General features: G+C 44.6%; 1 protein-coding gene across 1 annotated transcript; it reads right to left on the bottom strand.

Moving 5' to 3' along the window:
* Window positions 1–2,978: 2,978 nt before the first annotated feature.
* On the bottom strand, window positions 2,979–3,213 carry PtA15_12A143 (uncharacterized protein; the record flags this gene model as incomplete). Its single annotated transcript, XM_053161723.1, has 2 exons — window positions 2,979–3,058; window positions 3,138–3,213. The coding sequence occupies 2 exons, from the start codon at window positions 3,211–3,213 to the stop codon at window positions 2,979–2,981; spliced, it is 156 nt and encodes a 51-aa protein (XP_053025712.1).
* Between the last annotated feature and the right edge of the window lie 12,223 nt (window positions 3,214–15,436).

The following is a 15,436-nucleotide window of genomic DNA, read 5'->3' on the forward strand; positions in this document are numbered from 1 at the left end:
TTTTTACAGAGGGGCTACATGTCAGAAACCAAAATGTAAGTTGTGCACTATGGGATCCAAACCCATGTCATCAAATTTCATGAGTGATGCTTTTTACCAACTAAGCTAAGTGCGCTGTTGCATCTGGTGCTCAATTCACTGTACGGTTACCAAAGTTTGCACATTTGACATATATCCTAGGATCAAGTCTTACATTTTTTTTTAAATTGCTTGTCATGTTACCAGGGTCAAGCTCAGTTGTCTTTGGGTGACAGGCTGCATAAGAGCAGAATTAATTATAACACTACAATATTTATAAGTGACCTCCATCGTTCTTACTTCCCTGGCGCAGATTTATTTCAGTGCCTTTGGTACTCTGGAACCCTGTGTAAGAGGGTGTTTCTGAACTTTATAGTTCCGTGGATTTTATTGGAATATAATTCCTCAAGGAGAAGTAAAGAACTAAGGACTTACTTGAGGGAGGAGTCCTTAGTAAAAGTCAAGGAATCAGATCAAAACAATCTGGGTGATAGGCAGGCTGGCCAACTTGTCAGGAAGGGAAAAGGGCAAGGCAGGCAAGGCAAAGATAGTTTTGACAATTTTTTGGGGGGGTGGCAACAGTGGGTCAGCTACGCTAACCATAGCTCTTAGCGTAGCGTGGCGCAGCCGCTATTTTTCAGCGTAGTGTTAGTGCAATTGCGCGCATCTGCGCTAACGCTACGCGCACAGGGTGCAAAGGCAGTTTAGCTTTTAGCTTAGTGTTAGCGCAGATTCGCGCAATGGCGCTAACACTGAGCACGCAGGGCTCAAAAGAGCGTTCGCTATGCTACGCTGCAGCGCTTTTTGAGGCAAAAAAGGTCTTTTTTCCGCTAAAAGCACATTAGCGTAACGTAGCGGCTATAGTGTAGCGCTAACGCTAAACAAAAATTGGTGTGCTGTTTGCGCCGCTGAAAATTAGCGCAGCTTAGCGGCGCTAACACTTCAAGGATAATTAAATTTCCCAAAAAAAATACTCAAAGTTTGAGGTTGGGAAAATCATTGAAAAAAAATCACTCTGTACTGAAAAAAATGCAAACTGAGTGTGCTCAGCCAAAAAAATAAAAATGTGTCAGACTGAGTAAAAAACAATGGGGCACATTTTTGGTTTGATTTGTTGGACGGGCCTGCACAAGGCCCGCATGGGCCCCTAACAGGCCCGTTGGGCCCATTGAAAAAGTAGTATTTGTTTGGAATTCCCATGCTCTGCTAAAATGTGAAATGGGTTGAAATGAATGAAAAATGAGGGGGTACATTTTTGGGGAGATGTTTTGGATGGGCCTGAATGAGGCCCACATGGCCCCCACAAAACCCACTGGGCCCATTGAAAGAGTAGCCTTGGTCAAGAATGCCTGTGCTCAGCTAAGAAACAAAAATGTGTCAACCTGAGTAAAAAACATGGGGCCACACTTTTGGGGAGGGCTTATTGACAGACCTGCATCAGGCCCGTCAGGGCCCACCCAAAGCTGGTTCAGCCAACCCAGAAGTAGTCTTGCTTAAGAATGCCCATATGATGTTTGAGAACAGCATCAATTGACCACTAATCAACAGAAGATATTGAAGGGCTTCTGACATCTGTGTGAAATTTGTGCACTCACATAATGTATGTCCAGGCCCTTTCCTTCCCTTGCAAATCTGTTGGCCCGTACGGGCCTGATGCAGGCCCGTCCAAAAAGCCTCCCCAACAATGTGCCCCTAGGGTTTTTACTCAGTCTGACACATTTTTATTTCTTAGCTGAGCATATGCTTTCTTAACCAAGGCTACTCTTTCAATGGGCCCAGTGGGCTTTGTGGGGCCCATGTGGGCCTCATTCAGGCCCGTCCAAAAAATCTCCCCAAAAATGTACCCCCATGTTTTTTATTCACTTTGACCCATTTCACATTTTAGCAGAGCATTGGAATTCCAAACAATTACTACTTTTTCAATGGGCCCAACGGGCCTGTTAGGGGCCCATGCGGGCCTTGTGCAGGCCCATCCAACAAATCACCCTAAAAATGTGCCCCATTGTTTTTTACTCAGTCTGACACATTTTTATTTTTTTGGCTGAGCACGCTCAGTTTGCATTTTTTTTCAGTACGGAGTGATTTTTTTTCAATGATTTTCCCAACCTCAAACTTTGAGTATTTTTTTTGGGAAATTTAATTATCCTTGAAGTGTAACAGCGCGCTAATCCAAGTTTATTAAAGACACAGATTTGCCAGAACCTTAAAAAAAATTCAAGGGTTCTACCTACAATTTACAAAAATGAAAACAGATTTGCCAGAACCTTAAAAAAAAATTCAAGGGTTCTGCCTACAATTTACAAAAAAAAAGGCATGGGTACCCCCAAATCACAAAAACATAAAGCAACAACTGCAAACTTCCTACAATTAAAACAAAAAGAAACAACTCAAATAGCCTTCCAACTCCAGCAAAAATGCTGTGCCACAGGCTCAGCCCCCAGCCCGCGTCAAGCGCACGGGTCAAAAGGACTGGACGTGAAGGCCCCCGGCCCGCAGCAAAGGCTGCAAACCAGTGGGGGGCCCACTCTTCGCCCTTCAAACTGCGCACATGCAACAGCGGAAGGGTTGAGGGAGATGGATAGCCGTATTTGAAGCATCACCAAACTCCCTGGGGAACACACATCCATTGGCCTCTCCTACTTAAGCACTCAAACGCTCGACTTGCCCACTCACCTGCTGAACCCTTCCTTATCAATAATTCACCTGCAACACTCAACCCGCGCCAGAAACCATCGCCTTGACAGCCAACCCTGAACCAAACTCCAATCAGCCCCCCCCCCCTGGATTTGATACAATCAGCCACTTTGGACCTCAAACCAGGACCCAGGCCCAGAACAATACCGCCCTTGTATACCGATCTCAGCCCACAACAGGAAAACCCTTCCCCTTCGCCACGCCCAGTCTGTTGCCACGGTTTTTCAGGCAAACCAAGAATACCGCCGCCTGCCTCCTGAACACCGCTAAGCCGGGGCCTTGTAACCTAGCCATTGAAGATGTGCCCAGCCAGTCAAGCTGGCATATTTTTTGTGGATATGTTGGTCTGGGTGTGAGTTTAACTATGCCAAATGTTTCAATCTTGTCACAGCGGCCGCTTGACCATACTGACTAGCCAGCGTTACTGCTTGCACGCCCGACTTTAACTTTGTAGGCAACATCATCTATCATCAAGTCGACGAAGTTTGGCAGCGTCAGCATTGTTATGTCAACCCCCGTCTCCCTCCCCTTAACAAAATCGAGGATAACCAGGCCCCCTGCGGCCCCCTGAGACGCCTACGGCAACCTGATTTGTTATCTGGACCGGTTAAAAAATAAGTAAACTCAAGCTTGGCTGGTAAAAACTGTTGACCTAACCAGATAAATCAACAAACTCGCGTGGCGAACCCTCTTATGGCCATGCTCTCAGTTGTCAGTGAATTCATGGTAACCAAGACGACTAGCAGGATTCAAGAAACTGGGCAACACTGACCCGTTTTTGTAGCGCGGCGAATCAAGAATTGAGCGCACTTACCATCATGAGTGGCGAACATCACCATCTCGATTTGCGGTCCGTGATTTGATGATAACGGGCTCATGCGTCGTTTGATTGCCTACGGCCTAACCTTCGTTCTACCGACTGATTCATGTATTAAAAATGGCCTTTCACTGAGTCCGAGCTGGGTATTTTGGTGAGCATGACGACGCCGTAAGGACAAGCCATTCCTTTCCACCAGCGGGAGATACCGCGAGCTGCGACACTTTATTAATGTCAAGTAACCCTTGCGCCCTAATTCTAGACAACACAGCCTATATACTCTCTTAATCCTTCATTATCGAGGTCTTCATCTTGATCAGCACAACTCAAATCCCGTAGGACATCACACAAACATAAACTATGTTTCAAAGCAACCGCGCGCTGAGATCAACAAGAAGCTCACTTGGCGGGACTGACCGCCTGAATTTTTGGGTCAATATTTTTGTGGAGGATGACGTGAGTTGACATAGCCTTGCCCCTTTGAACCTAGCTGATACTCGTTCTCTGATTTCAGATGATATCGACAGGCTGGGTGTCGTGGAGAATAATCTTCTCTGGGCTTCTCTCAGGTCAAGTGCGCCTGGGGCGATGCCATTCTTTCCTGTGAGCCTCAGTGTAAGCGTTTTCAGCGGGAAAAACATAGCTTCTGGAGTTACTAAATGAAGGGCTCAATTTGTGGATTCAGTCACGATGGATCACTTGAACTTGAATTCAGGTCGGCGACTCCTCTCCCAACAGACAGGATGACAACTCACTCAGGGTTTAAACGAGTGAGACCCTTCCATAATTGCTTACGTGTTAATTGTGTGGGAATTAACATTTAATTTCCCTAAAGGTAGTCTCGGGCCGTGTCTCGGGCGCAATTGATTCTGATGATTGACTTCTCTTTACCAATATTGAGAGAGGAGAGATATTGGTGCATAATGTTATTACTACTTTGACTGATCTACCAATGAAGATAAGAAAGTTTTTGTCAAAATGAGCCTCTTCTTTCGCATCCACAAAGGCAAATGTTAATTGTACTGTAGGAGAGGGTATACCCCAATTTATAACACTTGGTTCTTACATTTCACTTTCTATCAAAGAAGACAGCTACCTTAAATTTTCATAGTTGCTGCGGACAGGTGATTTTCCTCAATGGCGGGCTGCAGAGGAACTGGCACAAAGACTATTCCTCATCTATATAGCAAATGTTTTAGAAATTGGCCTTTTGAGATAGGTGAATTGCTTGCCCTTGACATTATCTTGTGTGCATAGTTGAGCCAAGTCTATATTGCAATTATGATAAAATGTCTGACCCATCCCAGGCAACCTTAGGCAAGCCGTCAGGGATTTGTAGGAAGGTGGTGAGGCGGGGTGGTGTTGAGAGTTATCTGTGTCATGCTTCAGCTACATTAAATTAAGGCAATTGCTCTGATTGGAGATTGTGTGTTTGGCTTGGAGCATCTTTCTGGACTGAGGTGAGCTCTTTCCCATGACTGAAGTTTGGCCTGAGGCATGTACCCACAGCGGCGAAGCCGCCGTAGCCTCTAGTACTATTCAAAAAAGGCCAGCGCTTTTTGTGGCTACGCTAAATAAGGGACCTTGACTTTTTTTTATTACTATAAACCAAAACCAGAACTGAAAAAGAAAAATTATGGTGTTCAAAATTGCATATGTCACGGTTTACATAAAATCATAAAGCCAATTTTGGCTGGGAGATGTCAGCATGCATAAAACTTACAGTGACATCTCCCAGCCAAAATTACAGTTTATGATTTTATTTAAAAAATTCTTATGCAATATTGAACACCATAAATGTAAGAACAAGGTATAAACAATGAGATGAGAATATAAAGAAGAAAAGAAACCAAACCTGTGACAATAGATGCTATAAGAATGAGGAAAACGACGGAAATAGGACAATAAGAGTGTGATAAACTGTGAGGATGTGATGAATAGGTTAGTTGACGAGAGGATTGAGGAGAAGTTGAAGAGAAACAAGAAACAAACCCTAGGATTATAGGCAACAATATTTATAGAGAAGGAACAGGAAAAACAGACTCCAAGTTAAGGCTTCAAGAAACTTGAGGTCGCAAGCAAGGAGAAGTTGACAAATTAGTCGAACAAAGAATAGATCTGATTCAAGAGAGTTTGGGCGGAGTGTTGATTGATCAATAGGAGAAATTGTGGGGAAGAAGATTTAGGTTGAGATTGATACCCAAAACAATGGTGGACGTGGAGATGAGCGAGTCCAGATTGGTTTGATTTGGTGATACCAAAGGACAGCAGTGAGTTGCGCACAAGGCACTTGAATTTGTGAGATGCGCAGCAGAGTGCGCTTGTCAGCCACAGAGTACATGTCACAGTACCTTACACGTACCAAGTACCTGCAATTGTTCACATTACATATAGTACATTCCTTTTACACCTTATTACATATGTATATAATTAGATACAAGCTTAAGAATGTACTCTTGTTATACATCACATTATAGATAACCATAGTTAAATACAGTTACCATAATTTACTATTGTTATAAGAGTTAAGTTACGTGCAAACAGTGAGATTACAATACATTGTAATACTACTGTACACGTGAAATACCCCAAGACAGGTATCACTCATTTATCCCCTGTTACGCCTCAGTCCCTATTTACATAACATATTGGTTATGATATAAATACATAAACAATACATGATGTAATCCAATTCAAAGAGCACTGAATGGAATCAATGATTAGTTATGATCAGCTAGTATGCACTGCTACTGATCTAGGATCAGTACTGATCATTACACTGCCTTGATCATTTCCAATGTTGATCCTCATGAGGATCTGCTTCCTTTGAGCGCTTCCAGTTCCCCCCTGGTCCTGAAGCGCCTCCAAGCGCCTCATATCCCCTCCTGCTCTTTCCCCTCTATATAAACACGCCCCCCAGCAATGTTGTAACCGCTGCGCTGCAGAAAGCGCAGCAAAGCGGTTAGCGCAGCGGTTTTTGGCACCGCTGCGCTGCGCTGAAGTGTAGCGGTCAAATCGCTGCCGCTTCCGCTTTCCAAGATCCCCGAGAAAAAAAGTGTATTTTAGCGCGCTGAAAAAATCAGCCATGTAGCGGCCAACTGCTAAAATCAGCGGTAGCGCAGCGTAAAACCGCTGATTTCAGCGGTAGCGCAGCAGCAATAAAGCGCTAATCTACATACACTGGGGGAAAAAAACTTTTAAACTACCAGTAATTATCAATAATCAAGATTTTTTTGTAGGTTTTTAGAGGGGACAGAGCTCAAGAAAAAATGATTCAAGAAAAGATAATAAAAAATTAAACTGGCACTTTTTTTTGTTGGGTTGTTTAGATTTAGATTTAGGTTTTGTTTTGTACCCTTCAAATTTTGGGTTACTCCGCGCCTTGTTGATAACCTTTTGGCAATCCAAGAATACTCCTTCCAGCCTGACTTCATTCCGGATCCACATATGACTGCTAATACAGCGCTCAATCAAAATTGAGAAGCAAAAAATTAATCAATTCACCATAAACATCAATTAGATCAATGGTTCTCCGCTGGGGCATGCATTCACATGAGTTGAATGTGTTGTATGATTTAGTTGTGGTTCAGTTTTTTGTGCACATTTTCTGAGTCATATAAGTCGCGTGAAAGCTGTCAAGAAGCAAGTCCCAATTAAATTGTAAGGCCTCCTGCCTTAGCCTCTCAAGGTTGGATTGGATTGCCTTGTTGATTTTGTCCGGCTCTTTGGGTGGCAAAATATTCATCCAGTCATCATCCTCTTCCTCTCAGGTGGTGTAGACGGTGGAACGTCGTTGGATTCGGCGGGTATGGCAGATTTCTGAGACCCAACCATGATGTTGACACCAAGCAGTGACTTTGACAAGGATAGCGAGCGGAGATGTCGACGGATGCCGGTATATGCCGCTCCCCAATTGGAATCTGCGCAGCTTCTGCTCCCGCAGCATATAGCGGTGGGTGCAGCGTTTAGCGGTCAGGAAGCGCCCATGTAGGGGTTTTGCGCTGCGCTGCGCTATTTCGCAGCTTTAGTGCGCTTATTTCCGCTGCGCTAACGCTGCCGCCCCTCAGGATGAAGCAGTACCCCGCTAAATTTAGGGCTAGCGGAAGCGGTTTTTCAACCGCTTCTGCTAAATGCCCATGGGACGTAGCGGTGTAACTGCTGCGCTGCGCTAAATGACCGCTTTTTCTAGCGCAGCGCAGCGATTACAACGTTGCCCCCAGGACTGTTTATCCCTCAGAATATCATTATAGCAAGGTTTAACACATACATAGTTAAACAGTGCCTTCATTCTCACCCATCTTTCAATTCAGGAATAACATAAACATTACCCTTAACTTTCTGTAGGTAAAACCACGAACCCAAGTTGAGTTATTCCTTGGATGCCTATTAACACCCTGTGTTGATCTGGATGTGCCTTCATTGAGCAAGCCTCTCAGTCAAGATTACTGATAGAGTGAACCTTTTGCAGGTCTTACCACAAAAACATTGACCCATCCTTGGCATCTGACACTATCATCTTGCTAGTAACAACCCTCTCAGACACGGTTAGTTACCTACAGGCTGACAGCGCTCGAGTTTCAACACTAAACTTTAGGGCTAAAATAGTGTAGTTTAGCATAGCTGTCAGCTGGCTACTATGTCAGAGCCACCGTGACATAATATCACAGAAAATAAAAATTGTTACATATGTTAGAGACATTATTACTAATCTCCTACATATGTAACACTATAAAAAAAGTATAAAGATTACCTATGAAAGAGACATTATTACGTACTCTTACATATGTAAATTGTAAAATATTACTTCAGATTCCTTATCTACGCCTAAAATAAACTAGGGTCCCCCACTGCAACGTACCCTAAACTCTTACTCCTTCCCTGTGTAAATTACACATGAAAATGTACCCAGTTATCACGGATAAGGTAGCGCTTATGCTTATATGCTCATGTACATATGCTTGTAAGCGTCACAGACACCCAAAAGGCCGTAATCACGCCATACTATGAAGATATGACACCTTCTGAGTCCCATGAGCGCCTAGAATGTTCCATTACATATGTAATGATGTAATGAAAACATTCCTGACACACAAAGATAAGAAGTACCAACCAATTGGTACATGCTATGTCATTATGTAGACCAAAGCAGAACAATTGGCCACACGTGACAGCCTACATATCCCCAACAGTAATTACCATTATGTAACCTGTAAATTAATCTGAAACAATTACTATGTGTTTCAGACTAATTATGGTACAGAAGCATCATAAGTGGCCCAATCTAGAAAATAGGACACACGTGACAGCCCCTACTAGTTAGAAGTGTTTTAGACTAATCCTGATACGGCCAAACATTACTTTTGCAGCCATTTGCACGCCCCAAAGAATAGTCCTCCTGTAGCATTGCCAAATTGGTCTAGAATCACGCCCACAAGTTGGCCAACCGCCAAATTGAGCCAGAATTACGCCCACAAGTTGGCCAGCAGCTATGTGGCTCCCTCAGCGCCCCCAGAGAGCTTTCATGACTATTTAAAGGGCCCTCTGTGCGCTCCAAAGACCCTCTCCCATGCTATTACACCTACTCTGATTATTACCCGCTTCCAACACGTGCTCAACACTTGTTCTCTGCCTGGTAAGATCCTTAGTTGCTGACTTTAGCTTCATTCCTTCGTCTGAATCTGCTCAGATTCTCCCCTGAAGAACCTCAAGACTCTAAGGGCTTAATCCTAGTAAGTTTAACCCCTTTCTCTTGAGATTCTCCGCTTTATTCTTGCTGGGATCTAAACCACCCCTGCTTGCAGGCCCCAGTACTAACAGGTACCTAAATCTTCTGCCTTTGCACGATACCTTAGAGGTATCTAAACCACCCCTGCTTGCAGGCCCCTCTTATTTTAATCATATTAATTTTATTAATATAATTAAACTACTTTTCTCTATTTTTTACGCCACACAACCTCTCCAAAAGCCTTGTATATCATCCCTAGAGTCCTTAAAACTCTGTTATTTCACTTTGCAGCTCGTGTAGCTAGAAGGATTATCATCCTTGGCATCACGCAGGCTGACAATAGCGGCCCACTGTTGGGGGGGGCTTCACTTGCTTGAAGGCCCGCTGTTTATATTCCAGTGGGTGTAATAGGGGGAAAATCATCTTGGAAAGAACTCCTCACCTATTCTCAGGTATCCCGTCTATCCCTTTCCCTTTGGACGGATCTTAGAAGGAGATACCGGCATACTGCGTGCTCTATGGCCACACGGGCTTCAGTTAGGCTTTTGTTGGTCACGGGCAGAGAAGTTTTCAACATTTCTCTCTGCCTGGGATTATTTGAGATTGAGATTTACTTGCAACTCCCCTTAATGGGCCAAGTGAACTCTTTCTTTTAGGGGATCACAGTATCCTCCACTATCTGATACCCATATGATCCTATGTACTGTGTTTTGCAGAATTGTTGAATCATTTTCCATCACTTCTGGCTTCATTGATTGGGGGAAATCACATAGTTTTCCAAGCTTTTCTGCAAGGTGCACCTGTCCCTGACAGATGTCAGATGATGCCCAAGGCCAAAACCACCCCCAGAGCCAACGTCCTCCAGTAGATTGTGTTTGATTTGGGTTAGAGACAACCTGATATCATATTTAGAATTGGATTGCCTTCTTTACCCTACCATCCACTGCCCATGGCCGTTCGCCGCTACCCTCTGCCTGTATGGAGGGGGCAGGGAGGGGCCAACCAAGTGCTGTGTTGCTACAGAAGGAGGCACAGGCTAGCTTATCACAGTTGCTCCCTATGGGGGAGGTTGGAGTTCGCAGTTTGGGTGGTGGTTTGGGTGGAGCTTAAGTTTGGCTGGTGGCGAAGCCACCCCTCTAGGCCTTGGTGGTCGTGGCGCGTAGGCCACCCACCAAAAAGTGGCAGAAATGCAGTATTTGAGTTTTGCAGCCTGTAGTTTCAACGCTGGCCATTCCAGCTACCAGAACTTAGAAGCTTGTCAATGGCACCGATTTTTAGAGCTGACCATCCCTTCACCCAACTGACCAGATGATTTTTGGTAGATTTTTGAAGCAAGTCAAGGCAAGCCAGAAACAACATCTCACGCGGTGCTTGAGCCTGGGGGTCCAAGCACAGCCAGTTTTTGTCTGGCTTCTTCATTGTTTCTTTTTTGTTTGAACAGATCTGCTAAAATTCTGAGTTGACAGAAAGATAGCCGGGATGCCAGAGCATCTATCAATGCCTGGGAACTCATGTGTAGCTCGCAAAACAAGTAAGCTGCTACGGCCTGTGTAAGCTGAACCACACTTTTCTATGGAGGCTCTGGAGCGACAATCTGGACAGAATTCCTGAAATTATGGTGAATTCGTCTCAAACTGGTCAACTCACCTGCCAAAGCGGCCAGGATGGCGCCTGCTGGCCAGGCATATCTGACCATTCATGTTGAGCGCAACCCACTGTCAAAATAGACAGAACAACAAAACCAACAAACCAGGCATGGAGATGCCATTTTAGCTATATTCTGCTTTGTTCCTCCTTCCATCACGAATTGTCTTTATAAGCCACCATAGAAGGAGGAACTAATATGAAGTAGAAATGTGTCACTGATTGGTCATTGAAGGCTCTAAAGTGTTGTGCCAGTCATCAAAGGTACTCCACTCAAAGACGGATTTTACCAGTCATTGAGAGTACTCCTCTCAAAGACCGGAGGGAGTACAAAATCCCCTTGATTTCCGGTCTATACCGGTCAACTGGGGAGGAGATGAACCTCTCAATGAACGGTCTATGTATAGCGGTCATCGAATGAGTAGATAACTGTCAGCCGGGCTACTATAATAAGTTAGAGCCCGGCCAACTATTGTAGCATAACAAAAATTGTATGTAATAATAGCGGCGCAGAGCGCCGCGTACAAAATATGGTTCTTTCTGGTAAAAAGACCTAACTGCGGCGCAGAGCGCCGCGTACATAAAAATAAAGATTCCTTAGACGAGTAAGGAAAACAAAGCTCCGGCCGAAGAATCGGCAAGAGAAAGAACGTTAGTTCAAACCCGTTCTCAAGCCAAGAGAACGGGCCGTCAGATAATCTCAGGAGACTACTAAACCGAGAGTAATCCCCATGAGAAATAGAAGACTTCGGGAGAAACAGAACTATACCATTCCTCCTCCCCCGGCCGACGATTAAACAACTGATCACGCTATTCCTCGAGCCGAGGAATAGCAAATGGATCCTATGACAAATAGAAAACGAACGGGAGTGAAGGGACCAATAGAATCCCCCTTCACTCCCGTCACTCTTGTCAGAAGCACGCTTCCTCCGGCCGAGAACCCAAGGAAGCCTGTGCAAGAAAAGCTACAACCCTACCGGTTGTCGCTCGGATATTTAAATGAGGGCCTTCGGGCGAAGGAAGGCCCCTCAGATACCTTTATAACCGACTCGCAGCCTCGCCAGACCCGCCCTCGTCCTATCCGACCAGCGCGCCTTCTGACCTAGCTCCGATTACGGTTTCTTCGGAATCGATCGCTTTTTTTCCCGCAAACCTACCTTGAAACAGTAAGTTTGCGTTTTTTTTTGTCTTTCTACCGGGATTTCTATCCCTAGTACTATCCTGGGAGCGATTTATCGCGCAATCACCCCCTGTCCAAGGGCCCCAGACGTCACAGGCCTTAAAAACCCCTGCACATCTCGTGCGCAGGCCCTGTATGAACTGCGGAGGGCACTAAAACACCCCAGGCGCCCCTGGCCCCTCCGTTTACCTACTTTTTTGGTTCATTAGAAATAGCTTGTTTAAGCTATTTCGTACTTTTCACCGCGCTTTTGCTGCGCGCACTACCGTACCGTGCTCTGTCGCCGGCGTAGCTAGAAGAGCTCCTTGCTCTTGGCATCACCGAGCCTGACAATAACCCCTTCAATTACTGGTCATGCCCGCCATCAAGGGAGTATGTAAATATCCCTCTCATGGTCTGTTATGCCGGTCATTGCGGGGAGCTCTTGATGAGTGGTCTGGTCATCAAAAGCTCTGCTATCGAGGCACGTATGATGTACTCCTTCAATGAACATGGAAGACCTGTCATTGCCGCCGTTCATGGAGAGAATTTTGCTTGTAAACCTCTTGATGCCCGGCATAAACTAGTCATTGCAAGCTCGCCTCGGTGACCGGCATAATTTATACCAGTCACCAAGAGCTCCCCTTGCTGATTGGCATAGTTTAAGCCAGTCATTGAGAGGGTTACGCACTCTCTCAATGACCGGTCTGCTCCGGTCATCAAAAGGTTGGTTAAGGTATGCCTTGGTTACAGCATGTACATGAGCCATGTGATTATCTTGGAATCTTCTTTGGCACCCAGGCAGATTATTTGGCCAGTATGACTGGGGAATCATTACAGACTCTTTCAAATCTGGCCAGTTTGGCAGTGGAATCCATATTTGACCGCTAGATTCCAGTTTCAGGTGGTGGGACTCGAAAATTTACACCAAGAATTAAAATTCTGAAAATCACTTTTGTTGGCCAACAAGTCGGCTCCAAGCCTCCATATGGAGGCTTGGAGCCGACTTGTCGGCCAACATCTTTTGATTTTCAGAATTTTAATTCTTGGTGTAAATTTTCGAGTCCCACCACCTGAAACTGGAATCTAGCGGTCAAATATGGATTCCACTGCCAAACTGGCCAGATTTGAAAGAGTCTGTAATGATTCCCCAGTCATACTGGCCAAATAATCTGCCTGGGTGCCAAAGAAGATTCCAAGATAATCACATGGCTCATGTACATGCTGTAACCGAGTGTGAGCCTGAGTCTCTATAGTGACAGCAGGACACAAGAAATGGGGGGGCAATAGTTGGATTTCTTGGGATAAAGAAATTACAACTATAATAGAAAAAGACAAAGAGAGAGAGAAACCAAGCAGGATAAGAAGGAAGAGAAGTACTAGGTTATTCTAGTGGGAAAGCACGTCCACGGGCAATGCTACTCTTCAGAAGAGTGCTGCTAATCTGTGCAAGAAGTGCTACAGCTTCCTCTCAGGAGGGTATCTGGATTAGATAAGTCTTAATCCAGCCACAGTTTTTTAGACTTCTCTCTGGACAGTCAAGGTTCTTAATGGGAAACCTGAGGGACAGCCCTGAACCTAGATTTTGAGGCAAAGGCCTGATGATAAGAAGGGACAGCCCTGTGATCAAGATGGAGGCAAAGGCCTATAGATATGGAGGGACAGCCCTGTGATCAAGGAGAAAGCAAAGCAAGAAGAAAAGGCAGATCCAGCAAGACACAGAGTTGTACCTCTGAGATAAACAAGGTTCAGTGAAAGAGGTTACTTACTGTCAATATCCTAGGCGCCTGTGACGGTAGGTATACTGGGAGTATAGTAGGCTCTTTGGTGGTGATCCTGGAGTTATCTGGGTGGTGGTTCTGGTGTGCTGAAGTCTGTGGATCCGCCTCAGGCAAGGGGGATCCTGACTACGAAAATTTTCACAGTTTGCTTATGTAATTTACATATGTACATGTGGTTTGGCGCGCCTAGTAGCGCTGACACGTCACAACTGCGCAAGGGCGCTACAACTCAGTAACTCAGGGAAGGAGTATAGTTACAATGAATTGGTAAGTTGTAACTAGGGTTAAAATTGCATGAGGAAACAGAATATGAAGTCAAAAAAGGGATATCTCTTAAGATGAAAAAGATATAAAGTAATTTATATGTAACAAAGGTAGAACAGGCAGCTTTTAGGTCAGCTGTGATGACTCTAAGGCTGACATTCCCTACCACCAAAAGGGTTGGATTTCTGTAAGAAATTAAACCACAGGGTTAGACCTCTTGTCACTTCTGAATTTCCTGAGAAGGATAGCAGAGTCTGGGATGTCTTTCTCAAGGAGCCATTCATCATGATCAGCACTCATACCTTTGTATCTAGCTAAGTACATCATAACATCTCTGTTTTCCACTCTCAATCTCTTGTCTCTGAGAATCTTTTGTATGACTTTACTCTGAGGGGTTTTATCCATAGGGGGAATGACAACTTTGACTTTTTGTCTCAAAGGGAACTTGTCTGGATTGGGGTCCTTGTATGGTTTCACCAAGCTGACAGGAAATGTGGGATGTTTCCTGCTAAACTCTTCAGTCAGTATCACTTCTACAGAATTCTTCCCATGTAAAGCTTTCACAAGGAATGGTCCAGTGAAGGAGTCTCTCATCTTCTTAGGGCCAGACAGGTTGTTGAAGTTTGCTGTGGATATTAGGACTTTATCACCAACTTTAAAAGATGGTTCTTTGTGACTCTTGTCCCATCTTTCTTTGTTGTAGGATGTAGCTTCTGTTATGCATTGCTCAGCATGTTTTCTGGCTTTCTCAAAGATCTTTCCATAAGCAAGAGCAGTAGGATGAATGTCTACAGAGTCTTGCTTCAAGAAATTTCTGGGAAGGTTTGGGATCCAGCCTTTTTCCAGGATGGCAGGAGGTTTTCCAGTGTTTGAATGTATGCTGGTGCAGTAAGCTAACTAAAGGATTGGTAGAAGTGAAACCCAATCATGAGTGTAACCATCATTGTCTTTGAATTCTAGACCATATGCACAAAACCTCCTGATCATATCTTCAAGTGTTTGAATCATCCTCTCAGCTAATCCATCAGTCTGAGGGTGGTAAGCAGTGGAGAAGGAGAGTTTTGTTCCCAGCATACTATGTGAACCAGTCCAGAATTCAGATGTGAACTTAGGGTCTCTATCAGAGATGATGATTCTGGGGATGCCAGTCCTAGGCATTACTCTGTTCCAAAACAGTATGGCAGTGTCCATAGCAGAGTCATCCTTGAAGCAGGGTACAAATATAGGGGTCTTAGAGTATCTGTCCACTATTACCAGACAAGCATTGAAACTAGCTGCTCCTCCAGGGGACAAAGAAGTTACCCAATCCATGTTAATAACATCCCATGGTTTTG

This window comes from Puccinia triticina, chromosome 12A (assembly GCF_026914185.1).
Source record: "Puccinia triticina chromosome 12A, complete sequence".
In the NCBI taxonomy this organism is placed as follows: domain Eukaryota; kingdom Fungi; phylum Basidiomycota; class Pucciniomycetes; order Pucciniales; family Pucciniaceae; genus Puccinia; species Puccinia triticina.